Source organism: Protopterus annectens, chromosome 3.part1 (assembly GCF_019279795.1).
Source record: "Protopterus annectens isolate FY-2018-M chromosome 3.part1, PAN1.0, whole genome shotgun sequence".
Taxonomy (NCBI): Eukaryota; Metazoa; Chordata; order Ceratodontiformes; family Protopteridae; genus Protopterus; species Protopterus annectens.
This window is the reverse complement of record NC_056732.1, coordinates 1,534,500,908-1,534,526,785: the sequence shown is the minus strand read 5'-3', so window position 1 is coordinate 1,534,526,785 and position 25,878 is coordinate 1,534,500,908. Positions and strand designations below refer to the sequence as shown.

General features: G+C 43.0%; 1 protein-coding gene across 2 annotated transcripts in view; it reads left to right on the top strand.

Moving 5' to 3' along the window:
* The window catches only part of LOC122798555 (autophagy-related protein 9A-like), a 1,089,020-nt gene that overhangs the window by 327,357 nt on the left and 735,785 nt on the right, over window positions 1-25,878 (top strand). For both annotated transcript variants that reach the window (XM_044067609.1, XM_044067608.1), the window contains exon 5: window positions 24,716-24,880. In XM_044067609.1, coding sequence (XP_043923544.1) covers window positions 24,716-24,880 — 165 coding nt within the window. The remainder of the gene's footprint in view (window positions 1-24,715; window positions 24,881-25,878) is intronic.

The window sequence follows — 25,878 nt, the reverse complement described above, 5'->3', positions numbered from 1 at the left end:
TCCCGGCCCGCCTCGGTGGCCTCTTCTAGGTCCACCCGAAGCTTGTCCGATGCAGATATGGACCGGATGATGCGTAGGTTCCTCCAGGCCCAGCTGCAGATGGGAGTGCTCATGCCTCCCCACCTCTGGGGGGGGAGCTCGACCCTCTTTTTCACACCGATTACTCCTTCTCCAACCCACTTGCGGGGTTCGGAGCCTTCGGATCCGGGTTGCATAGGAGCCGGTGGAGGTTCGGCGCCGATAATGCCTCGTACTTCGGCTCCGACCGCACCCTCGAGTTTGTCAGGTCCCTTTTCAGATCCGAGCTCTCGGAGCCAAGAGCTGAGCTTCGGATCCGGAGGTGTCCGTGTGTCTTCGGCTCCGTCTCGGTCGGAGCATACTGGCCCTTCGGATCCGATTGCTTCGGCACTGGCCCTGATCCACACATCGGATCCGAGGGGGCTGCTCTCGGATCCTAGAGAGAACAGTTTTCCCTCAGCGTTAGATGTTGTGGAGAGGGTATTGTCGAGGGATTCCAGGCCCCAGGCTCCAACTACGGGTTCACCCTGCACTCTCTCTTAGACGGGCCTACCTTCCATCACCCAGCCCCAGGTACAACCTGCGCCTATGTCCCAGATGGTTCCCTTAGAGGAACAAAATGTGGTTGGTGAGGCCTCTTCGGACAGCCCCCCTGAGGAGGTCCCACACAAATGTAAGTGCAAGAGGAGGCACTGGACTCACCTGAGTCTTTGACAGAAGACACGGACTTAGAGGAAGGGGAAGGTTCCCCAAGGTCACCCCCCGAGGATGTCTCCTTCAGAGACATTATGGAAATGCTTCGAATTAGAGGGGGGTGGTCAGCCCAAAAGCCTTCCTTGGATGAGTCTGTGTTTCTGGAGGCGTTTGATGCAGGCCCATCTACCTCTTGGGTGTCCCCTCCCGCTGATCCCCTGGTAGATCTCATTATTACCAGGGCATGGAAGGAACCGGACACTGTTGAGCCCATTCCAAAGAGACCGGATAAATTCCTTAGCCCCCCCCCACTGATAGGACAGTATGGAGCAAGGGTGCTCCTGTAGATGCCATGTTGGTGGCAGCTGCCACCAAGAGGGAACTGGCCCAGGAGAGTTCCTCGGTCCATCCTCCCGACAAGGAGTCGCGGACGATGGACTGCCTGGGGAAGCGGATGTTCGCTTCAGCTACCTTCGCTGTAAGGTCGCTGAACTATATGGCACACATGATACGACTCCAGCGGGATCTCATCAAGGAATACGCCGGGTCGCCCCCAGAGTCCATGTCGACTGAGGATAAGAAGGTATTCTCAGCTCGAATGGCCACTCTTAAGTCCATCTCGAACACTTCTATGCGGCTCCTCTCCCATGCTACGGAAGGAGCCGCTAGAGCTAGTGGAGCGGGCGTTGTTTTGAGATGACATGCTTGGCTCCGCTTCTGCGATTTTCTGGAACCCTTCAAGGCGTCCTTCGCAAATACTTCATTTGACAGTTCTTCGCTTTTTGGCAAGACCGTCCGCGACACGCTGGTCCAGAGTGAGAAAGATAGGAAGACGTTGTCTGCCGTCGGAGTCCGCTTCTCGGCTCCCCAGAGGTCCTTCTCCAGGAACCAAAGGGGACAGAAGAAGATGTGGTTCCGGAAATCTCAACAGTCCCATTTCGCTCCGGACCCCTCGTCCTTCAGAGGCAGAGGAGGACAGGGTGGACGCCAGCCCAGAGGCAGAGGGGGACCGAAGAATTCCGGGTCGAGAGAACCCTTTTTGGATCGGTCCGCGCAACAGCCCTGAGCGGTTACCCGACTGCTCCTCTCTGGAGGCAGTCGGGGGACGTTTCTCGAGGCAGCTAGCAGTTTGGGAGTCCATTACAACAGATTGCTGGGTGCTTCAAATCATATCCAGAGGTTACAAAATCCCCTTTCTGAATCCCCCTCCCAGACCCCGGAGCCTCCCCGATGTCCCACCCAATCAAAGGGAGGCAGCAGCCGCAGAAATAAAGCAGCTGCTAGGAAAAAGAGCCATCCAGCGCGTCCCCCTAGATCAGTCCGGATCGGGCTTCTACTCCAGGTTCTTTCTGGTGCCAAAAAAGATGGGGGACTTAAGGCCAATCCTCGACCTGTCCTTACTAAACCTGTCAGTGGCCAAAGAAAAGTTCCGGATGGTCACCATTCAATCCATTCTCCCTCTCTTACAGGAGAACGACTGGATGTGCTCGATAGACCTCAAGGATGCGTACTACCACATATAGATGGACAGACGATCCAGAAGGTTTCTCCGCTTCCGGTTAGGAGCCAGTCACTACCAGTTCAGGGCCCTCCCCTTTGGTCTCACCACAGCCCCCAGGGTGTTCACCAAAGTTTTGGCAGTAGTAGCGGCCCACCTGAGACTCCAGGTAATACATGAGGATACTACAATGGACCTTGCAGGTTCAATGGTCCATCCTGCTACACCCACTGAGTTCACCCATCCCCCTCAGCAGGGCTTGCAGGAATTCCCTGCTCTGGTGGCTCCAGTCACCAGACCTCCAGATAGGGCGCCCCTTTTCTATGTCCCCACCTCTAACCACGGTGACCACGGATGCTTCTCGCCTAGGGTGGGGCGGCACTGTAGGGGCAGAACGGTCTAAGGCACGTTGACCCATTCAGAGACCTTATTGCATATCAATGTCCTAGAGATGAGAGCGGTGCTTTTGGCATTGCAAGCACTCCAGGCACTTCTTCCCTTAGGGACAGTTGCAATTTAGAAAGACATCATGTCAGTGGTCTGGTATATCAACAAACAGGGGGGAACCAGATCCTACCCACTTTGTCAAGAGGCCATGAGAGTTTGGGAATGGGCGATCTCCACCAACCGCTTTCTCATAGCGATGCACATTCCGGGTCGGTCGAACATTTTGGCAGACAGGCTGAGTTGAACCATCCTCTCATTGTACGAGTGGTCTCTGAACCCCAGAATAGCGAAGCCAATCTTCCTCAAGTGGAGTCAACCTTGCTGCGATTTTTTCGCTTCTCCTTTGAACGCAAAGTGCAGCGACTACTTCGCTCTAATTCCCCCACCAGGATCCCCCAGAGATGCTCTGGTGCATGTTTGGCCATCCGGTCTACTTTATGCTTATCCTCCTCTTCCCCTAATGCTAAAATTCTTGCAGAAAGCCCGTCGGTTGGGGAGCAGAGTGATCCTCATAACCCCATTCTGGCCTCGTCAAACATGGTTCCCATGCCTATGGTCTCATCTAGTGAATCCTCCATGGATTCTAGATCCCACCCCGGATCTGATTTCTTACCCACTGGGTTTACCAACTCTGAACCTGGACAACCTCAAGCTCACAGCTTGACTGATCCAGTTCCAGTAATAGTTAGGACTCCTGGTATCTCGTCCCCTGTTAAGGCTATTTTAGTGGCCGCTCATAAACCTTCTACGAGAAAGGTTTATAACAGCAAATGGAAACTCTTTACTATCTGGGCGGGGCATAAAAAGTTGGATCCCTTTACAGCTCCCATACCAGCGGTGTTAGAATTTTTCTCGACCTTATTTGACCAAGGTGCTAGCTCTTCCACGGACAAAGTCCAGTTAGCTGCGATTTCCCATTATCATGTGGGAAGTGATCTCGGTTCCTTAGCATCTTCCAAATTATGTAAGACTTTCTTAAAAGGCACCTTCCTCTTAAGGCCTCCGATGAAAGACGCAGTTCCTCCATGGGACTTACCCCTTGTTCTCCAGTCCTTGACCGCCCCTCCATTTGAACCCGCAGCCTCGGTGGATCTGAAATACTTGTCTTGGAAGATGGCTTTTCTCATCGCTATCACTTCGGCTAGAAGGGTTTCGGAGCTTCAAGCCCTTTGCGCAAAACCCCCGTATTTGGTCTTCCATAAAGATAGAGTTTCCCTCAGAACCAATCCCTCCTTTCTTCCCAAAGTTGCTTCTGAGCCCAATATTAATCAGTCTGTTAATTTACCAGTTTTCTTTCCAAATTATCAAAACAAGGGTGAATACAAATTACATTCTCTGGACGTACATAGGCAACTGAGATTCTACTTGCACAGGACTGCTGAACATAGGCAATCTGAGCAACTCTTTGTATCCTTTGCAAGACCCTCTTTGGGCAAACCAGTATCAAAAGTTACATTGTCCAGATGGATTTCCCAATGTATACTTCTTGCATATAAGAGTTCTGGTAGACCTGAACCTGAAAGAGTCCACGCTCATTCTACCCGATCGATTTCTACTTCTGCTGCCTTTTGCTCCAGAGTGTCCTTGGACGACATTTGTTCAGCAGCCACTTGGGCTTCATCCCATACTTTCATTGATCATTACAAGTTGGATCTAATTTCCAGAGGGAGAGCATCCTTTGGCTCTGCAGTGCTCCGGAATATCCTTCCATGAGGACCCCCAAAGTTTGGGTAGCTGGGGACTCTGTCCCACAGGTTGATGGACAAATGAAGTTAACTGCTTCAGATAAAGAAGTTATGTACTCACCATAACATTTCATCTGAGTAGGTAAACTTCATTTGTCAGCAACCAACCCCCCCCTCCGTCCCCCTAACCTATAGTGCATCCTAGAAGGATTCCTTGTCCTTTTCTCTGGATAACACCAGGTTAGGAGTTGCAGGTGATCCTTTGTTGTAATATGCTGTTTTACTATAGCAAACTCGATCTGAGGTCAGAGAGGGATGGCAGGGGATTATGGGTAAGGGGAGGAGCTTGGAGCTCGGATCTTAGCTGTTTGAAGCTGCCGGCTCGGATCCAATATTTTATTTATTTATTTATTTATTTATTTATTTTACATTTCTTGACCGGGATAGTCCAACTGGAGCCATGTCCATTTTTAGTGGAGGCCCGGGGAGATCAGCTCCAATTTATCAGATACAGTAATACAAGTAAAACAAGAGTACGTAAGTAGTATTACCAACGAATACATAGACAGACATGAGATACCCCTGGTTCTAGTCAGGAGAAAAATTAACAATAAATAGTTAGTTGGGTTAATCACATTCATGTTGAAAGTTACCCGGGCTTGTTGCAGTGGCAAAGCCAGTTAAATGCCATATGTTGTTTGAGTTTAGTTTTAAATTGTCCTAGAGAGGAGAGCAAAGTAATATATGGATCCGATACCTACAGGTTGCTGACAAATGAAGTTTACCTACTCAGATGGAACGTTATGGTGAGTACATAACTTCTTTTTATAGCTGTTGGTGACTTCTAGTAGTAGTTTGCTTGATGATCTAAGAGACCTTTTGGCTGAGTGATGTTGTACTAGGTTTTTGAGGGCAGGACAGTTATTGGGGAGGTAATAGATCGAATGACAGAGGCAGAGCTGATTGTAGGTTAGGAGGTTGGGCAGTTCAAGCCAGTGGAACTGTCTCAAAGCGGTACAGTGATGAGTTCTATATGAGCAATTTGCAGCAAAGCAGGCAATTCTGTTATAGCAGGCTTCCATTTTGCTTAGTTCAGTTTTGTTGAGATTAGTCAGAATGGGAGATGCATAGAGTAGGGTGGATAGAAGATGGGAGCAAGCAATGGCTGATCTTGTGTTGTTGGTAAGAAATGGTTTGATACGGTAGTATGATCCCAGTTTGGCATGTACCTTTTTAATAGTTAAGTTGAGATGACTATCAACTTTTAGGTGGGAGTCTGTGGTTATTCCCAATAGCTTAGCCTGTGCCACTGGAGTGATTGGAGTAGCATTTGTGGAGTAGATAGTGAATTGACTGTTATCAGTGTTTTTGTCGGAACTGGTTATAATCATAAGCTGAGTTTTCTTTGGATTGAGGATAACTTGAGCTTTGGTAAGGTAGTTTTCAGCATCAGAGAATGCTAGTTGAGTTGTTTGCAGGGGGGTGGGAATGTTTTGTGCAGCACAGATTTAAGGTAGTGTCATCTGCATACTGAATGATAGATGCATGCTGTGTGGAGGTATGGAGGTCATTTGTGAAGATTGTGAATAGTAGTGGTCCTAAGATAGAACCCTGTGGGACTCCTATAGTTATGGGCAGTTGAGGAGAGAGAGAGAGAGAATTTTCCCATTTCACAGCTTGGTACCTGTCAGTTAAGTAGCTTTGGAACCAGGTAAGAGTGGAATTTGATAGGTGATATTGGTTTAGTTTGTTTAGCAGGATTTGATGCGAGACTGTGTTAAATGCTTTGGACATATCCAAAAAAAGAGTTGACACCTGCAGGCCTTCATTTTTGAGACAGTTTACTGTGTCTGTGTAGCAGAGGAGGGCTGTAGTGGTACTATGGGCAGGTCTGAAACCATGCTGAGTAGGTGACAGGATGTTGCTGTCTAGGAGACATTTTAATATCTGGCTATGGATGCATTTTTCTAGGATTTTGGCCAGGGGGGAGAGTAAAGCAATGGGTCTGTAGTTATTAAGTTCATTGGAGGTCCCGCCTTTATGTATGGGTGTAACACAGGATATTTTCCAGAGTTTGGGCACATAGTTTTCAACAATTGATCTGTTTATGAGAGTGGAGATTGGGATAGCAATAGCATCTGCTGTGAGTTTCAAGAAATAGCTGGGGAGTAGGTAGGCTGCTGTTGATGAGGTTTTTAGTTTGGAGAGCATGCTTTTGATTGAAGTGGTGGAAACTGTTTTGAGGGTAAAGCTTGTATTAGTGTTATTTGTGTTGGGGGGGATAGTGAGGAAGGAACTGTCTTGTGATATTAAGGATAGAATTGAGTTCACAAAGTGGGAGTTGAATTGTGTTTCGATGGGAACTTTAGTGTCAGGGGTGGTTGGTTTGGGAGTAGCCTTTTGGGTGGGTTTTAGTAGCTGGTTTACATTTTTCCAAAATTTTTGGGGGTTGTGTTGGTATTTAGTTTGTGATGTCGTGTAGTAGGATTTTTTGTCCAGCCTAATGCATTTTTTTGCACGGTTGCGCAGTTCTTGGTACTTAGTTAGGCTTTGTGTTTTTGTTTTTTTGATAGTATAGCCAGGCAGTATCTCTGGACTTGAGAATTTGTTTGGTTTCTTTACTGAGCCAGGGGTTTGCAGAGGTTCTAGCCTTGATTTTGCACAATGGAGCGATATTGTTTAGGTGTTGTAGAAATGTTTTGTTGAAATATGCTACAGCTTGGTCAAATGGGAGGGTTTTTAGGGGGGGGTCCAGTCACAGGTGCAGAGTAAAGTATTGAAGACCTCAGGAGAGAATTTTTTGTGCGTTTCTAGTGGATATATAGTTAGTGGTTTTGCATATGCTTGTTCTACTATGTATAAAGTATATTATGTTGTGGTCACTTAAGGTGTTTGGGAGACTGCCTGCGTGAGGGTACAATGTGGGGTTGTTAGTTAGGACCCAGTCTAGGATGGATTCCCTTTTAGATTTTTATCACATCTAGTTGGAATTTGGACTAGCTGCTGGTAGTAGGTTGAAATCCCCCAGAATAAGGGTTTATTGTGAGTATGTGGAAGAACACCAAGATAAGAGGTCTTCAAGGCTAGCAGATGTATTACCAGGTGGAATGTAGATCACAATTGTGGTGATGACCTTTTTAGGGTGAAGTCGAAGTTGTGAGATAAGTATGTCCCAATTATTGGGTGAGGGATAGCAGTTTGATAATTGACGTACAGTTAAGTTGGACTTGTACAGTAAGGCAGTTCCACCCCCTTTACAAAGTGGTTTGTCTTGTCTAATGATATTGTAGCCGGTAGGGAGAACTTCTGAGTTAGCTATGTTTTTATTTAGCCAGGTTTCTGTTAAAGCAACTATGTCTGGGGAGTAGTGTGCTATTGTGGCCTGGAGTTGAGGTATTTTATTTTTGATACTTCTAATATTAATATTTAGCATTAAAAGATGGTTGGTTTTGCTGCTGTTGTTGATTTGCCCAGGGATGAAGATAGTGGGGGTGTTAATGTTCTGACATTTGTGTTGGAGCAGTTTGTGTTGGACAGGATGTATTTGGGCCTGGGTTGGGGTGGATATCCCCACTTATGATGAGCCTGGTGTTAAAATGGTGATACAGATGTTGGAGTTTAGTGAGAAGTGTGAGAAAGTATTGTGTTTTTTTTGGAGTAGGAATGAGAGCATATGTGTTTAGTTCTGAATTGGTCTGTTATGTAGTTCTTGAACAATTGTGGGCAGATATTATTATAATGTGTGGTGTCTGTATATGAGAGTGCATAATGTAGTGCTGTGCTACTAAGTTTGGGATATTGCTAGAGTGATAACTTGTGGTGTTATAAAGAATTATGAGAAGACAGACGACTTAGTTGTGTTATAGTCATGGTTATAAAGTTTAAGTTGGTTCTAGGTGGGGGTCTGAATAGGAATTATAGGGTTGCACTATATGTGGATGGGAAGTAGTGTGGGTGATGTAAAAAATGCCTAGTGGGAATGAGAGTGATTGAGAGTATTTTGTGTGGAGCCAGTTGGTGTGGTATAATGTGATCTGACTTGAGGAGCTGTGATTGGTGGAGGTGATGTGAGGGTGAGCTGTGGGTGTGGCTGTGATTACTATAAATGTAGAGGTAGTGGGGGCAGGAGGGAATAGGGAGCAGGTCAGGGGAGTGGAGAGAGCCCGAGCGTTAGCGAGGGCGAACGGTGCGGGGCAGAGCCCACGAAGACCAGAGTAAAAAGCAAGTATTACTTTACAAATCTGAACACTTTAAACAAATTAATGGCTTACCAGCAAGCAGAATGCAATTGCTGAAGAGCACTTGTGTCCTGGTGGAAGACTAGAAATTTAAAGATGGCTGCATGCCCAGCATGATTCTAATGTAGACTTAGTATTGGGGGACGGAGATAGCACAAGGGGTGTAAACCAGGTGGAATGCAAAGAAACCAGAGAGGCAATCAGTGGAAATCTATCAGTGAAGGCCTCAGAGGGGGTAATTAATAATTCAAACTACCTGTAAAGTGAAGGAGAGAAGAGACAGCAAAGTTTATTAAGGTTGGGAGTGTGTCTTCACATTGACTTGTTGATTATTTATTTTATTTTTTTTATTTTATTTAACATTTGTTAACCAGGAAAGTCCAACTTGGAACGAAGCCAATTTTCAGCGGAAGCCCGGGGAGAAATGCTCCAGATGCATGTCTTTGTAACGTGGGAGGAAACCCACACGAACGCAGGGAGGATATGCAGACTCCGCACAGAAGGCACCCCAGCCAAGAATCGAACCAGAGAACCTCTTGCTGTGAGGCGACAACGCTACCGCTGCACCACTGCGCCGTCCAAATTAGTAACCAGTTTGTGCACAGATTAGAGTAGGGAGATACATTAGCAATGAAGGGGAATGTATAGAAATGCAAATATAAACAGGTGGGCCTTCAAGTGATACAAACTAAGGCAGAAAGCACTGAGAGGGCTGCTTGATGGTTAATTTAGTCACAGGGTTCCTAATTAAAATGTATACTGTCTATTGGACAGTTAGGATTACTGCACTAGCTGGGGGGGTAGGAGGACACAAGGCTACAACAGTCAGTTTTATTAGCACGCTGAGAACTACTAAGAAATACTGCTAATGTAATAGCTTCACTCTCATAAAACATACGAGTAGAATGCCTGGGTGGACTGATCATGTTTGTTTAGTTTTGCAGTAATGATTCCTTCTTATACTGTATGGGTGGAGTGGTAGCCACAGACTGCAGATTTGCTTGTGTGTGCTTCTGCTCTTGAGGCTCAAAATGTATATCCTTGTTTAGTTTTGCAGTACTGATTCCTTCTTATACTGTAATGGTGGAGTGGTAGCCACAGACTGCAGATTTGCCTGAGTGTGCTCCTGCTCTTGAGGCTCAAAATGTATATCCTTGTTTAGTTTTGCAGTACTGATTCCTTCTTATACTGTATGGGTGGAGTGGTAGCTGCAGACTGCAGATTTGCCTGAGTGTGCTCAGCAAGCAGAATGCAGTTGCTGAACAGCACTTGTGTCCTGGTGGGAGATTAGATATTTAAAGTACATAAACTACACAACTAGTGTAATCTACCCATATAGTTAAGGATACTTGCAGCAGTTTTAAATATGATGAACATAGTACAGTTGTGTAAGTTGAACTTGCCATAACAGTAGATGTTCGAATGATCACTGCTGCCGTAGCTGCTCTCTCCCTCCATCTCCCTTGTTTTTTGGTGTGTTTTTTTATGCCATGGTGTGGACATTTATGTTTTGCTGTTCCTAGTATAGACCTTTCAGGGCTCAGCATCCCTATTTCTGCTGGTATTAAACCTCTGAAGGGCTTCACACCTAAATTTGTGTTTTAGTCAGCTCAGGCTTGAGCTGCTTGGCAGTTACATCCATGGCAGGACATAACCTATATAGCTAAGGGTTTTGTGGTGCTGTTCATTTCGCAGATGTGCAAAAGCATCATCAGGGCTGGATCAAAGGATGCTTTATATGCCAAGCACAGACAGCCTATCAACAACCTGTAGGAAATCAAGTATAGAGACAGGACTCTAAAGTGATCTGTATAGGATAATGTGTTAATAACGTTGATTCTCTTGGTGAGGAACCTCTGTGGGCATCCTAATTGTTGCATATGCCTAGTCAGGTATATGCTGAAGGGGATTGTACTCGTTGATTGGCTAAGTAAGGGACGAGTAGAGTGGTACTATAATTACCTTGGCTACGGTTGGTCAAAGTCCATATAACTGTATACATATATTCCCAGATCTCTAACTATCGAGTCAGCTCTTAGGGGTGTCTTGTCAATGGAGTAATTTGCCTGGGAAGATATTTTCCCAAAGGGCACTATAATGCAATTCTTGTCACTGAGTTTTAATCTGTGGCTTTGGCATCAGTCATTTGTCTGTGTTAGACCTTCTTGCAGGATGTTAGTGTCATGAGGTAAATTTATGATAGCTCCAAATTTGCAATCACCTGTGAACTTGGTGAGCCAGAGGCCCTTGACATTAGCCTTGACTTCTGAGAAGTTGACGCCAAACAGGAATGGGTCCCAGCATGGAGCCCTGTGGTACTCCACTGGTGACCTTTCTCTTGGTGGAGGTGGTCTCACCAGTCCTGACTTTTTGGGTTCTATCTGTGAGCCAGATGGCAGTCTGGCGAGTTGTGTAGTGATTTATGCCTAGTTCGGTGAGTTTGTCCACAATTCAAAATTCCACTTGAGAAACAGTAACCAAACTGACTTTATTACAAAGGTTATTACAATATTTTAATATTTCAAATTTATTTAGGTTTGTATTATTTAGTTTTGGAATGTTATTGTTGAACATTAGAGCAATATGTTTTATGATAGTATTTTTATGTGGTAATTTGTATTCAAGTATTGTCTCTTTAAGTGTTTATGGAACGAGAATGTGATTTTATTGGATTAAAGGTAGGATGGGTGGGTATTTAAATTGTTGCACTGAATGTGTTCAATTGTTCTGAAGAAGTCCTTATGGGAGGACGAAACCTAGGTTATCATTGTACACATCTACGGACTATTTGTAATAAAGTCAGTTTGGTTACTGTTTCTCAAGTGGAATTTTGAATTGGTTGTGATCTTTTACAAGTTTGTTTCAAGTTTGTCCACAATACCTGACTGGGTTACCATGTTGAATGTCTTTGCCTGATCTAGGTAGATTGCCTTCACTGTTTTCCTTTCATCCATTGTCTTGGTTACCTTGTCGAAGAAGTCTACCAGGTTAAGTAGGCATGACTTTTCTTTGACAAAACCAAACTGAGATGGGTCCACTGTCTGTAGGTTGTCAGTGTCTTTGTTGATTGTTTCCATGAAAATTTGCTCCATAGCATAGTAGCACATGCTATGACCTGCTCCTTATTGCTGGCTTGGGGTAGTGGGTTATGTTGATAAGGATTTCACAAGGCATAACAGGGAGAGTGGGGGGTAAAGTTTGAGCTGAATTTGTCAGCCAGCACATTTGCTATGTCACTCTACTCTGGGAAGGCAGTACCATTTACTACCAGTTCTGCACACCACTGCATGTTACTTATGAGGTTTCGGGCATAGCTGTAGAAGGCCTAATGGTTGTTTTTAGTCTGGGAAGCTATCTTGACCTCGTATATGGCCTTGTTGGATTTAATTAGTCCTCTTAGTTTCCTGTTTAGTCTTATTAGTGAACTCTTGTCGTTATGGGAATTGTTCTTTCTGACATTGGCTATGACTTTTTTCCTTTTATTATATATTCTGTTAAGATTAGCATTCCACCAGAGTGGTCTGTTTTGGGGATTTGTTTTGCGCTTACTTCTGGTAGGTGCAGCAGCCTGTATGCAGCCATTTACATGTTTGTACAGTGTTTCTGTGAATAATTCTTTATAGGCTGTTTTCAACTCTGGGTTGAGCAGGGCATTGAATTTTGAGAACTTGTCACTTAAGAGTATGTAGTTTGCTTTAGAAGAGGTTCTAACTGTAACAGGTTTTATTTTGTTTTCCAAACTGATTTTTATTTCTATTGAGACAGCTTTGTGATCTGATCTTACCAGTGAGGACATGATATGGGAGATGCAGAGCTCTTCCATATTTTTGAGAACAAGGTCCATTATGTTTGAACTGCTGGTTGAAATGTGCACTGAATGATCAATGGGCATTTGTGTTAGTAAAGTCCAGAAACTACAAGTTGGTGGCGGTGTTTGTTTCCCAGTCTATAGAGGGTAGTTAAAGTCTCCCTTAAATAGAGTGTTTTGTTGGCTGGAGAATGCCTCCAGTAGATCTAAATAAGAGTTGTGGGATTCTTGAGACATAGATGGTGACCTGTAACTTGCCAAAATATGGTAAGGGACTCTAAGGTGGTCTGCATGTGAATGAGCAGGATATTATCCTGTTTAACCAACCTTGATGTATACTTGTTGCTAATGTCGAGCGAGCCACTTCCAGTTTTAGCTCCTGTCTGTGCGGCTGATGGTCTAAATGTGTGGAAAGCACTGTACCCTTGCATTGCTGAAGTGCCTTCTATGGCTTTAAACCATGTCTCGGTAACGGCAAAGATATCTATATCCTCTAGAGTGAGGAGAGAGCTTGTAGGGTGTGGAGTTTCTTATTAAAGCTCCTACCACTGAGTAGTAACACATTTACGTCCCTTTGGGATATATTTGCTTTGTCAGTAGGTTTATCACTTTGACATTGCCTAAAAAGGCTGTACAGGGATTGATAAAGTTTTAGCCAAAATCCAAATCGGGGGGGGGGGGGGGGGGACAGTTACAGGCCATGTTTGACAAAACAGCGGGGTCTGTTGACCATGTCCTGTCAGGGTGACAGATGTTGAATCCACCTGGATGACACCAGAAACTAAGCCAGTTGTTAGTCGATCATTTTTGTTCATATTGTGGCACCATCCCCGGTGAAGGTGGAATTCTTCTCCATGTAAGGCACATACCAGGGTGAGGCACATATTCAGAGAGGTCCATAATGTCAGAGAGGTCCATAATGTCTCTCTTCATGTAATCCAGAGAGGTCTGTCTCACGTAATTTCTGCCCACATGGACTATGATAGTCATACTGGCACCTGTGGTGTAATGACTGAGTGCCTGTATAACATGGCAAATCGTAATCTTCTCCTTGTTTAGTTTGATAAGTAAGCTGTCTGTGTGTCATACAGTGGAGTCCACTGTAACAAGAGTCCTGGGTAAATTGTTTGTTTGGCTTATGAGATTTCTTTTCAGAAGTCCATTGGGCGTAGGCTAATGTGCAGTGTTTGGTGTTGCTTTTGTTGTATACTGTACAGATTGCTGAGGATAGGCAGTGATGTTTGCAGGCCTAGGTGGTCTTTGAGGTTTGGGGAAATTGCTTCTTGGTGCCTCAGCATTAGATGGTCTGTGTGGGTGGACACAATGTGTGTTGTGTAGGGTGTGTGTTCTTTATTGGCAACCTTATTTGTATGTGAGAGTTTTGCCTAAATGAAAATTTGAATGTACACTCTCCCGTACTGTGTTTGTTTCTTTAAGGATAAAAAGTTTGTCAGACAATTGCTACATTGTCTCATGGTGCCCATATCTACCAAGCCGGCTACAGAGACATTTGGAAATTGCATCTCCATATTGTCTGGGTGTGTATTACGGTGGGTTATTATGGTTTGAGGACTGGGTTTTACAGAGGTCTTCTAGGGTGGTCTCTAGGGTTAGGGACTAGAGTTGGATAGTGCTAGGATATGTTATTAGTATTACCTGACATGCAGACTAGCTGCTTTAAGTTTAACTTTGGGAGATGCATCACTAAATTGCAGGTTACAATCCTAGTACTAGTTTTATATGTTAACTTCTGTGTTTCTCAGTTCCGATAGACTTCCACACCACCTGCTGCCATTAGATGGAATATCCCAGTCCTCTTAACATAAAAACCCCAAAAGGGTTGCTTGAGATTGTAAACTACCACGAAACTTTAACAAACTAGCTAGACAGCACGATTCCAAGTCTGAGAGACCAACAGCATGAGAGACCAACAGCAGGACAGTTTGAGCAAATGTGGTAATTTTAGCCTTAAATGCAGAAAATTGCACAAATAAAAAATAAATCAGTAGTAAGTCACTGAAGTAGGTACTGGATGTACTATTTTTAAAACAGTGTAAGAAACTTCTCTGTGTGGAAGATTTTCAGTCCATGTATCTCTAGTTAATCACTGTATATTAATCAGATCAGACAGTAGTAGTAGAAGTAGCGAATTTAAACTCGTCTTAAGTCAAAACAAAAAAAAAAAAAAATAATAAAAAATATATAACTGTACAGCATTGCTAAGTATTCAAAAGTAATCCAAGCAAGGCAGGCAGTCTGTTTCCAGTCGAAAATAATTTTACTATTATTATTTATTTATTATTACTTAATAAAGGATTTTCAACTGGAAACAGACCGCCTGCCTACCTTACTTGGATTACTTTCGAATACTTAGTAATGCTGTACAATTATATATTTTTTATTATTATTTTTTTGTTTTGTTTTCTTTTGACTTAAGACTAGGTTTAATTTGCTACTTCTACTACTATTGTCTGATCTGATTAATATAGAGTGATTAACTAGAGATATATGGACCGAAAATCTTCCACACAGAGAAGTTTCTTACACTGTTTTGCTTTTGGACCCACTACACTTGTTTAGTGGGTTGTTTTGAGACTTCGGGGATACCACAGAGATTACTTGTTTTTTGGATGTACTATTTTTAAATACAAGTACTTAACTTGTGCCTTGATGATGTATGTTGTAAGGAGAAGTCACTTCAGAGGAATAGGCAAAGACACCAAGTGTTGCTGAGCTCTTTGGGAATCGGCCAAGAGCCTGTCAAACATGCCAAATTAATGCAGGCACTTAAAACAAAGGAAACTGTGTAGAATCCCTTTAGCAGGGCCAAAATCACAGGAATACAATAATTAAGTACCCACAAAAATACAAAGTAGTAACTTAGGGGCCATGGATATTATTTTTCCTCTGAGCACTTGGTTACTGAAGATGTGGGCATGGTGCTGTGTGATTTTGTTTGCCCACAAGAAATTTGCAACAGCCAAATGTATGTGCAGCTGAATGTCATTTCAGCCATGTGTCCCCAGCCAAATGTGCCATAGGGAAATGTGTCACCTCCTAGGACCCTGAACCCCTGTTTATGACCATCTTCAACACCAAATGCAGCAGCTTTTTTGCTCTCATTCCTCCCAAGGGGCAGTCACCAAGGGATGATGTTTTTCATTCTTGGCCCCCAAATCTCCATTAAATTTACCCTTCAACATCCTTGATAGTCAAATTTCTGCAGAAAGCAGCCCATTTCAGAGCAAATGTTATTCTCGTACCCTCTTCTAGACAAGATTGGTTCCCCCTTCCTGTTGCCTCATCTGTTGCACCCTCCTTGGGCTCATAAAGTCAGGGTGTCTTTGAGGACTAATCCTTGTTCCTTGCCCAAGGTAGCCTCTGGGTGTACTCTGAACCAGCTGATTCAGTTGCCAGTTTTCTTTATAAAATTTGTTAATGAGGTTGAATACATGGTTCGTTGCCTGGACCTCCACCACCAGTTCAGATTCTGTTTGGACAAAACAAAATATGTTAGGAAATCAAACCAACTTTTTATTTTGTACCTTTCTGTAGAACTAAGTTTGGGAAACCTCTTTCCAAGTTGACCTTGTTTAGATGTCTTTCTGATTGCATATCCTTTGTTTATACTATGAACGGTGTCCCTCTTCCTATCAAACAGAAGCTCACCTTACTAGGTCAGTGTCTACTTTTACTGCCTTTTGTGGCTGTACTTCTTTAGATTATATTTGAATGGTGACTTCCTGCTCTAACACACATACCTTTCTGTCTCATTATAAAATAGACATTCAGCCCAGATCTAGAACTTTATTTGACGCCACCATTTTGCAAAATATTTTTTCCTGATATCACCCATTTTGTCTGGCTGGGGATTCGGTACCACAGGTTGAGATGGACGGAAGACATCATCAGATTTGAAAGTTATGTAAGCAAGATCCATGCTGTCTTCTGTCCATCTCAAACATTTCTCCATCTGTTCCCCTTCCAAATTGTCATTGGTAATTGTAACTTCTGCTGGACCTTGTGGGCTGGTCTGAAGTCTGTAGTAGAGACCCTTTTTTGGTCTGATTCTCAGCCCTCTGTAGGGGGATGTCTGTATTCTAAATCAGGTATGGTAGGGCAAACTCAATTTTAGGAAATTTAGGTATGTAAAGCCTTATCGGAGAGGAGGCAGAGCTTTGGAACTAAAGATTCTGAAGTCCCGATCTCGGATCCATTTGGATCCAGTAATCTATAGGCTGAGATGGAAGGAAGAAGACAGCACAGATCTAGCATTATGTTATGTACATAACTTTCATTTGTTCCCTATCTTCACTTTGGGTCAGCATCATAGCTAAGTAGGGACCTGATGAACCTGTCTTAGGGCTCACACCAACAAGCATCCTATGGGAGATTACCCTCACTTTCATAGAAAAAAGAACTACTGATGTCTCCAAAATGGGGAGGAGACCTGGCCAGCAGTGGGTATGTGCACAACTCAGGAAGTCAAGCCGTATGAATTTTCATCTAGAATAAATGATACTGCAGTGGTGATCTCTGTATTCAAATGTCTGCTACTATGATAAGTTTATTGTATAGGTTTACTTTGCTGTTTTGTCTTTACACTACATTTGCATGTTTACTAGGGTGCTAGCCATTGTGAGTCAGGCCTTTTAGGACAACAAACTTTTTGTGTTCCCTTACCTGGATAACTGATGCTGATAGGCCTGTCAGTGGACTTCCTGGGCAAAATTTTTGGTTAGGTTGTCCCCTGGTTTCAGGCTTTAGGAGTCACCTTAATGTGGAATAACCCCTTTTTTGCTAAGCGTAGAAGATTGCCTTATTGGGGCAGAGTTGAGCACACTTCAGTGGTAGACATTCCTGCCTGTATAGAAGACCCATGAAGTCAAATTGTTTATCTTGTGTGAAATCAGAGTCTTGTGGAAGACCTCTAGAGCATCATGGCAACTGCTTCCTTCACTGTCCCACTCAGAGAGCTGTGGATAAAAATCCTGGAGCAATGTGTGAGGTACTATTGCCTACAAAGTCATCACATCCTAAAGTACTTCCTTTTTTGGGTCCTATTTCTGGCACGAGTCTCTAGCGTGGTGGACAGTTATCAACCAGTGCTAATGTGCATCTTTATTTCCCACAGTCAAACCATTTGCATTGTCTCATGAGGAATGCTTCACTGGTTGATTGGACAAAACATCTAGCATCCACCCTTTTTCAGAAAAAAATGAGACCCATTAGAAAAGGGGATGTATGTAAACCGTGTCTAGCTGATGGCAGTTTGTCTTGGCCTTCAAGCTCTAGAGAAAAGACTGAAACTAGAGCCCCTCTTACTTCTTTTGGATAACCAGACCTGGTGTGACACATAAGAGGCCAGCATACACTCTTAGCCCCATCCAGAGAGGTGATGTTTTCTTAGCAGTGGGCTATAGACTACAGTATCTCTCTTAACAGTTGTTCAAACCTTGGGAACAAGAATATGCTTTTTATGTCTCAGTCCACAGTTTCAGTCCCCTCTTGGAGCAAAGGATAAAGGTCTTGCTGGTCAGGTTTGTTTAGGAATAGAGTATCATGGAAGTCATCCTGTTGCTTCACAGGAAAACATGATCTTCCCTTAGTTCTGCTTGGCTTAGCTGAGCAAAGACAAAGTGATAGCAATTGCGTTCTCTATTCCATAGTATAGAAGACTCCTTGATTTTTGTTTCACAGTACATCTGTTTTGTCTATTACTGTTCTATATGTTATATTGTAGTGTCTTATTTGTTGGAAAATTTTCTGTTCATCCTACATTGAAAATAACTGCAAAACACTGCTATCAGAATTTAAAACAAATTAAAATTTTCATCAGATGTCTTGCTTTCTAGCACAATTCAAAGAGGAAAGGCTTAATGTCATCATGTTTGCCCTCTGGTTGCCTGACAGGTTGTGGTTCCTGGCTCGTCTGTTTCTGCCAGTAGAGGAAAATGTCCCTGTGCATAGCAAGTTGCTGCACCTCAGCACATCTGCTTTGTTATCTTTGCACCAGTTAGACCTTCCTTCTGGAGCCTCAGAACTGTCTTAAGCTACCAGGTAATCTCCCAGTCATCAGGTGTGTTCTGCTGAGTGGAAGAGGTTCTTCATCTTGGTGAATGGATATCCTGTATGCCAGCAATTGGTCAGTTTGCAGAGTATACTGATCATTCTTAAGCAGATGTTTGATGTTGGTTTTACTTATTTCACAGTCATTAGTGTATGTTTCAGGCATTTGCCTGCATTACAACCTTATTGAATGCAAAACCGATTATTTGGCTCAACACTGCCATTCTCTTCTCTTTGGGTGGTTTGGTGTCTCAGAAGTGCAGCTCTTGGAAGGCCCTTTTCTTGGCTGCTGCCATCTGTAGCTGTTGGTTCTCAGAGTTGCAGGGCATTACTTGCAGGGCATTACTTGCAGGAAACTCAATTTAATGTTTCACAAGGGCTGGGTGTTAAGACTAGCCTGCATTTCCCAACCGATTGTGGCCTCAGAACTGTCTTTAAACTAGTTTATTCATCCCCATGTCTTCTTTCCACATACAGGAGTGGGAAGTGGAGAAGAACTTGTCATACCTTTGATGTACTGGTGCATATGTTCAAAAATACCAGTCATTTGTTTTTTGTTTTACTCTAGGTGGGAGTGGAGAGGGTGGAGGCTTGCACTGGCTAAGCACAATAATTGCAAATGGATTGCTGACTACATTGTCTTTTGCCATTGGTTGACCACCCAATGGAAGATGCTGCTGTCAAAAACCACTGTGTCAGGAGTATGTCTGTTTGTTGTACCTTTTTTGAAAATAAGTCAGCTGCAGATATTTGTGCTGAGCCCAACCTGGTCAATGGTTTAAACCTTCACGTAACATTATTGTTTGGATGATCACTTCAGAGGTTGGACATTCTTTTAGGTTTTTCACAAGCTAGCTTCCTGATTCCTTGCCATTGGGTCTTCCTTTGGCATTTTGGGATTCTTCTCAGTCATTACCCAGTGCAGTGGGCATTCATAGTCAGCTGTAATAGTTATGTACTCACAGTATTGGTTGATTTTTAAGAAGTTCTTCTGCACTGAGTGCCTGTTGCCCTTTCTTTGACTGTTTTTTTTTTCTGGATTCTTCATTTAACATTATTGCATGGGTTTTTTGATAAGTCAGAGAGATAAATGTATCATTATTGATACATATATATCTTATTATTGTGCCCACTTCATGCCTCTCCTACTAGTGAACACAGGGGCTGAGGGCACTCTCGTCTGGCATGTGACTGTAATGTGCTGTTCACACCTCTGAGTGTAGGAGTTAATTATATTTCAGAATGTGCCAGGCTCGGGATATCAGATGATACAATCCAGGTAACCACTGCATAGATAATTTTTGCAGATCTGCTGGTAAGTGGATAAATTTGTGGGAGGAGTAGTCAACAGTTAAGCTGTTTTTTTCTGTCTCATCAGTGTCTGTGGTCTTGTTCTTTTATTTCTGTACGAGAGTATTATCTAAACTTAATACCATGATTAATCTCAGAAGTTCTTCACAGCATCCTACTGTTTTCTGCCTCCTTTTATAAATTGTATATTGTCTCCTTACAAATAGGTTGAGCATTGATATTTTCTGTGTACACTAAGAAACCAATACTAACACTGTATACTTTTATCCCTATTTAACCCTCTGTTCTTTCATCTTAATAATTACATTTGATTTTATAGAGTTACATATATTGTGTTTGCTTATGTCAGCTTTGCAATGCTTTGTATCTGGGTCATGACTGAAAAGGGTCAGTCCACAACCCCTTTTCCCCATTTTTGCTCATGGAGTTGCAATGTCCCTTCAACAGTGACAGTCATTTAGAGCCAAAGGTTTACACCCCCATGTCGCTAAGCTAGCCCTGCCACTGTACTTATTCACTTATTTATTTTATTATTATTTATTTATTGTTTGTTAACCGGGTTAGTCCAGCTGGGCTTGTGGCCCATTTTCAGTGGAGACCCGAGGAGAAAAGCTCAGAATACAAATACAGACATTTGCAACATTACAAAATATAAGTACAGAGTTTTGTAAAACTAGGAAAAGGCAAAAATACAGAAAGTTGCCACATTAGTAACAGATAATGTGAGTATATTATATCAAAATTATTATGTACAGGAAATAACAGTTTTATATTAATAGATACACTGCTTAGCAATTAAGAGAGTGTCAGTTTGAGAATATGTGTAAGACAGGCTAGAGGGGGGCATGCAAAAGAAATAGGAAAGATTTATAATAATAAGAATATATAATATAAAGAATAATTTGGAAAGATGTAAAGAGAAAGACCTATGACGACATATTGTTAAATTTTGCAAAGAAAAATGATTTATGAGTGTAGTTAGTGGTGTGGGTGTGTTAGGTGAGAGCATGTGAAGGACATTCCCATTTAGAGGCGAGATGGGAGTGAAGCATGGATTTGTAGTTGTTATGGTTTGGTATGTTACGTAGTAGTGTGGGGAGAGTGTTCCACAGTTTGGATATAGTGTGGGATAGCAATAGTTGGCCAGGTGGGTGTAGGGGTTTGTGTACATGTAGGAGGTTTTGGCCTTTGGATCTCAGGGTGTGTCCAGGTGTGTAGGGTGTTAGAGATTTGGAAAGAGAGGGGCATTCTGCTGGTTTAAAGATGAGTTTGTGGGCTGTTGTAAGTTGTAGGTATTTGAGGTGGTTGTGGAGTTCAAGCCAGTTCAGGGTGTGAAGGGAGTGGCAGTGATGGGAGGTGTTCTTAGAATTGGTTGCAAATTTGCAGATTTTATTGTAACAAGCTTCGAGTTTGGAACGATAGCCAAGTTGTAGGTTGGAGAATTAGAGAGAGGGGAGAAGGAAGGATGCAAGGGTTTGATGGGAGGAGGGAGTTAGGAAGCAGTTATGTCTGTAGAGGAGACCAGTTTTCTGGTTGTTTTTTTTTGATTGCAGAGAGGATGTGGGAATCGAATTTTAGGTTTTCATCAATAGTAATGCCAAGTAGCTTGGTACTAGGTACGATTTCTAGAGGGGAGTTATTGTGGCTTTTGATGTTAAGTTGGTCCTTTTTGAATTGTGAGGTTTTGGTAGGAGTGAAAATCATTTGTTTTGTTTTGTTGGCATTTAGGGCTAGGTGATGAGATTGCATCCATGATTCTGTTTTGGAGAAGGCTATTTGGGTATTAAGTAGAAGTTTGGAGGGGCAGGAGGCTGAGCAGATGATGGTGGAGTCATCAGCATATTGGATGACTGAGGCGTCAGGGATGGAGTGGTGGAAATTGTTGATGAATAAGTTAAAGAGGAGTGGGCCCAGTACTGATCCTTGAGGAACTCCAGTGGATGTAGATAAGAAAGGATAGGTTGATTCCTTCCATTGTACAGCCTGTTGGCGCATGGAAAGGTAGCTGGAGAACCAGGCTAAGGTTGAGGGAGATAGGTGCAAGTGTGAGAGCTGGGAGAGGAGTAGGGAATGGGAGATTGTGTCGAATGCCTTTGAGAGGTCAAGAAATAGAGAAGATACGTATTTGCCGTTGTCACGTGCTAGGTTGATTGTTTCAAGGAAGGAGAGGAGGGCTGTCATGGTGCTGTGGCCGGGGCAGAAGCCGTGCTGGGTGGGAGAGAGGAGTTTGTGCTGGGTTAGGTAGGGCATTAGGTGAGAGTGGATGGTTTTCTCGAGAATTTTTGAGAGAAGAGAGAGTATAGCTATGAGTCTGAAATTGGTAGTGTCTGTGTTCTTACCACCTTTGTGGAGAGGGATTATGAAAGCATGATGCCAGATGGTAGGTACATAGGATTCCTGAATGGATCTATTTATGAGAATGGATATGATGTCACTAGATGGGTTGCAAACTGGCTCAAGGACAGAACCCACATGGTTAGAATTGCTGGAGCCATGTCAGACTCCAAACCAGTTACAAGTGGCGTCCCACAAAGCTCAGTCCTGGGACCTCTCTTGTTCGGTATATATTTCTCGGCGGTACAGGCCAACACAGAAGGACTGTGGCTGACCAAGTTCGCAGATGACTGCAAACTGGGTGCCATAATCAACTCTCCAGCCGACACAAGCATCCTCCAAAAGGGCCTCATAGAAACAGACAACTGGTGCCAGAGCCATGGCCTCAAGCTAAACACCAAAAAGTGTATAGTCATCCCCTTTGGCAAAAACAAAGTGCCCACAAATTACCACATAGGTGGTAATCCATTAAGTACAGAAGAAGTCATTAGAGACCTGGGGACCCAAGTTGATAGCAATCTCTCATTTGACAACCGCGTGACCAAAGTGGTTAGAAAAACATTTTATATAGCCCACCTAATCATGAAGGGATTCACATCTAGATCAGGGGAGGTCATCATACCTCTTTACTCATCCCTCATCAGGCCCATAATTGAGTACAATGCCCCTTTTGGGATGTACCTTACCAGACACCTGCAGCAACTGGAAAGACCCCAAAAGTACCTCACCAAGAGGATCAAAGGGCTCAAACAGATGCCATATGCTGCCCGGTTAAAGAAACTCCAGCTCTACTCAGTGGCATACCGCCTGCTCAGAGGCGATCTGTGCCTGACGTATAAAGCCATGTCCGACCCAGAATTAATGGACATGCTGCACCTCAGAAAATCCAAATCCCATCGAGCTACGCGCTCGAGAGACTTGAACCTCAGCACTGAAATAAATAGGACATGCTGGAGGGACAGATTCATAACCCAGAGGCTCCCTTCACTCTGGAATAAAATCCCAGTCCAGGTTAGGCAGAGTCCCACATTGACTCTCTTCAAGAGGAATCTTGATGAGTGGATGGGAGATCGTAGGTTTACCCCGGCTATCACTTCTGTGTCACTGTTAGACAGAGGCACAGTATACTAACCTCAAAAAACGCATAGCAAAATTAATTTAAAATGGGTGGCGAAAGCCAAACACACTCTGGCTAGGCTTATAAATGCCCTAGGGCAGATAGCCTAGTATGAACCTATGAACCTATGAACCTATGGATATGGGATAGGCTATAGATTCAGCTGACATTTGAAGAAAATTTGCTGGGAGGTTGTCAGGGGCATTGCGGCATGGTTTTAGCTTTTGGAGTAGTCGTTTGATAGTTTTGGTGGAGACAGGTTTAAGGGAGAACAAGGGGGGAAGAAGGAGGGTGAGAGGGGAGGTTAGGGGGCAGGGTGAGGGGGTAGCATTGTTCGGTGGATTGGGGAAAGTGGAGGATAATTTAGCTATTCAATATATGAAAAATTTGTTGAATTCAGTGGCTGTTTCAAGGCTTGAGAGGTTAGGATTGGGGCTGGGTTTGATATTATTAGCACGGTTGAGTATTGAGGAGATGGATGTCCAGAATTTCTTTGGTTTGTTTGAGTGCTTGGATTGCAGGTCGCAGTAGTAATTTTTGCGATCTTTTGTTATTGATTTTTTGGCTAGGTTACGTAGATGTTTATATTCTTGGAGGGTGCTGGTGTTTTTGTGTTTTTGATATATTTTCCACTTTTTGTTTCATTGATTCATTATTAGTTTAGTTTTTTGGGATAGCCAGGGGCAGGGATTAGTTTTGATGCGTTTGGTTTGAAGAGTGGCTAGTTTATTAAGTAAGGTAAGGAATGTTTGGTTAAAATATGAAACAGCGCTGTCTAGTGGGAGGCTTTTTAGTGGAGACCAGTTAGTAATATTAAGGCATTCAGAGAAGATTTTGGGGTTGAAGGAAGCTAGGTTACGGGATTGCTTGAACAGGTGTTGTTTTTCTATGTGAGAGGGTAGGCGGTCTATGAAGGCTGGTAAGTGGTCGCTTAGGGGGTTTGGTATTAAACCGGCTTTGGAGATATTGTTGGGGTGGGTTGTTAATATCCAATCTAAGATGGTACCAGAGGTATCTTGTTTATTTGGCCTGGTTGGGATGTTTATTAGTTGGGTGAAATTGTAGAGGTTGATTGATTGAGTTGGGGTATCTAAGAGGAGGGGGGCCCAGTTAATATTTATGTCACCTAGAATGTAGGTTTCATTTTTGATGTTTGAGCTAAACCATGAGAGGATGTCTTCTAGAGTTTTGGTATTGTCTAAAACAAAAACAGCTGTATTTGTAATGTCAATCTGGATTTTTTTTATGAACGGCATTAATTCTGAAAAGTATTTTACAGCTTACTTGTATTTTAGATATCTGTAGCATGTGCAACAGTTCATCTTTGATAACTTGTCAAGAATGCATGTATTTTTCTTAGTCATTTTATGTTTTTTCTGCCATTTAAAGAGCTATTTAAAGAGCTAGTGTGAAGCTGTATAGAATTTGTGGTCAGTGTTAAAGCATAAGATTGAATGTAGATCCAGTCTTATATTAAGTCTTCTGTTTACTTTTCAGGCAGTTCCTGTTTGTGGTGATTTTTACTACTTTCTTGTTCATGTGTGTGGATTATGATGTCCTCTTTGCAAATACATTTGTAAATCACACTCACTTTGGCTCAATTGAAAGGAACAAAGTGACTCTTCCTGATGCTATCCTTCCGCAAGATCAGTGCTACCAGAGGTATGCCTTTTTATTTGTATTAAACTGTGTTTATATCATATTAATGCAATGTATGAAATGCCTCAGTTGTGCTGCAAAATCAGGGTAAATATAAGCTTAAGCACCCTTGACACTGTTATGCTGTTTGTGCTAGAGCATTGTCAGTGGTTAGTGGCCATCACAGAAGATCAGGGCGAAGTACTAGCTTGCTAGTACAAGGGTCTAGGGAACTACTGAAGGGGTGGTGAATACTGTACAATGTGGCTGGGCTAATATATGACTTCGGGCAGATAGCCCAGTACCAACCTATGAACCTATAAGTGCAGGAAGGCTGAATAAAGTTTGCGACCTTCTATACATAAAACTATAGGAGAAAAAAACACTTCTAAAATAAAACTGGCAGCCTGGAATTCACTATCACAATGAACCCAAGAACACAACAAACACATTACATTCAATAGAAACTGCTGCACTACCTGGCTGAATGCTTAGACATAGGTTAATCATGCTATACAGAGCAGCATACTTGACTGTAAGTAAAGATATATTTTAATACCAGTGATGTTCGGGTTCATAAACTGTTGTTCAGTTGTATATATAGTATGTAACATGCTATGACTGTACTCTGTGTATAGGTAATGCTACTAACCTGTGTGTGCCCAACAGGAAGCAGTTTATAGCATTATGTACAATTCACTATGTGTATTACCATCACAAGCTCAATCTGTAACCCTGTCTAAACCATACTAAAATTGCATGGAGTGTAGCTGTGTGTTGAATTTTGAAATACAATGTACTCTTTGTGTTATTAGGCCAGAGTCATGACTGAAAATGCTCTCTGTGCCAGTCTGCTTACCTGAATAACAAACTATTCAGTAGGGAAATGAAGCTGCTTCCACCGCCTGCTGTTTTATGTGTGGTAGCAATGTGTCTTACAGTTTTCAAAACTGTAATGCACATAGTGGGTTCTACACCTTATCTCTAACTTTTGTAGTACATAGGAGCAGGTAAAGCTCCAT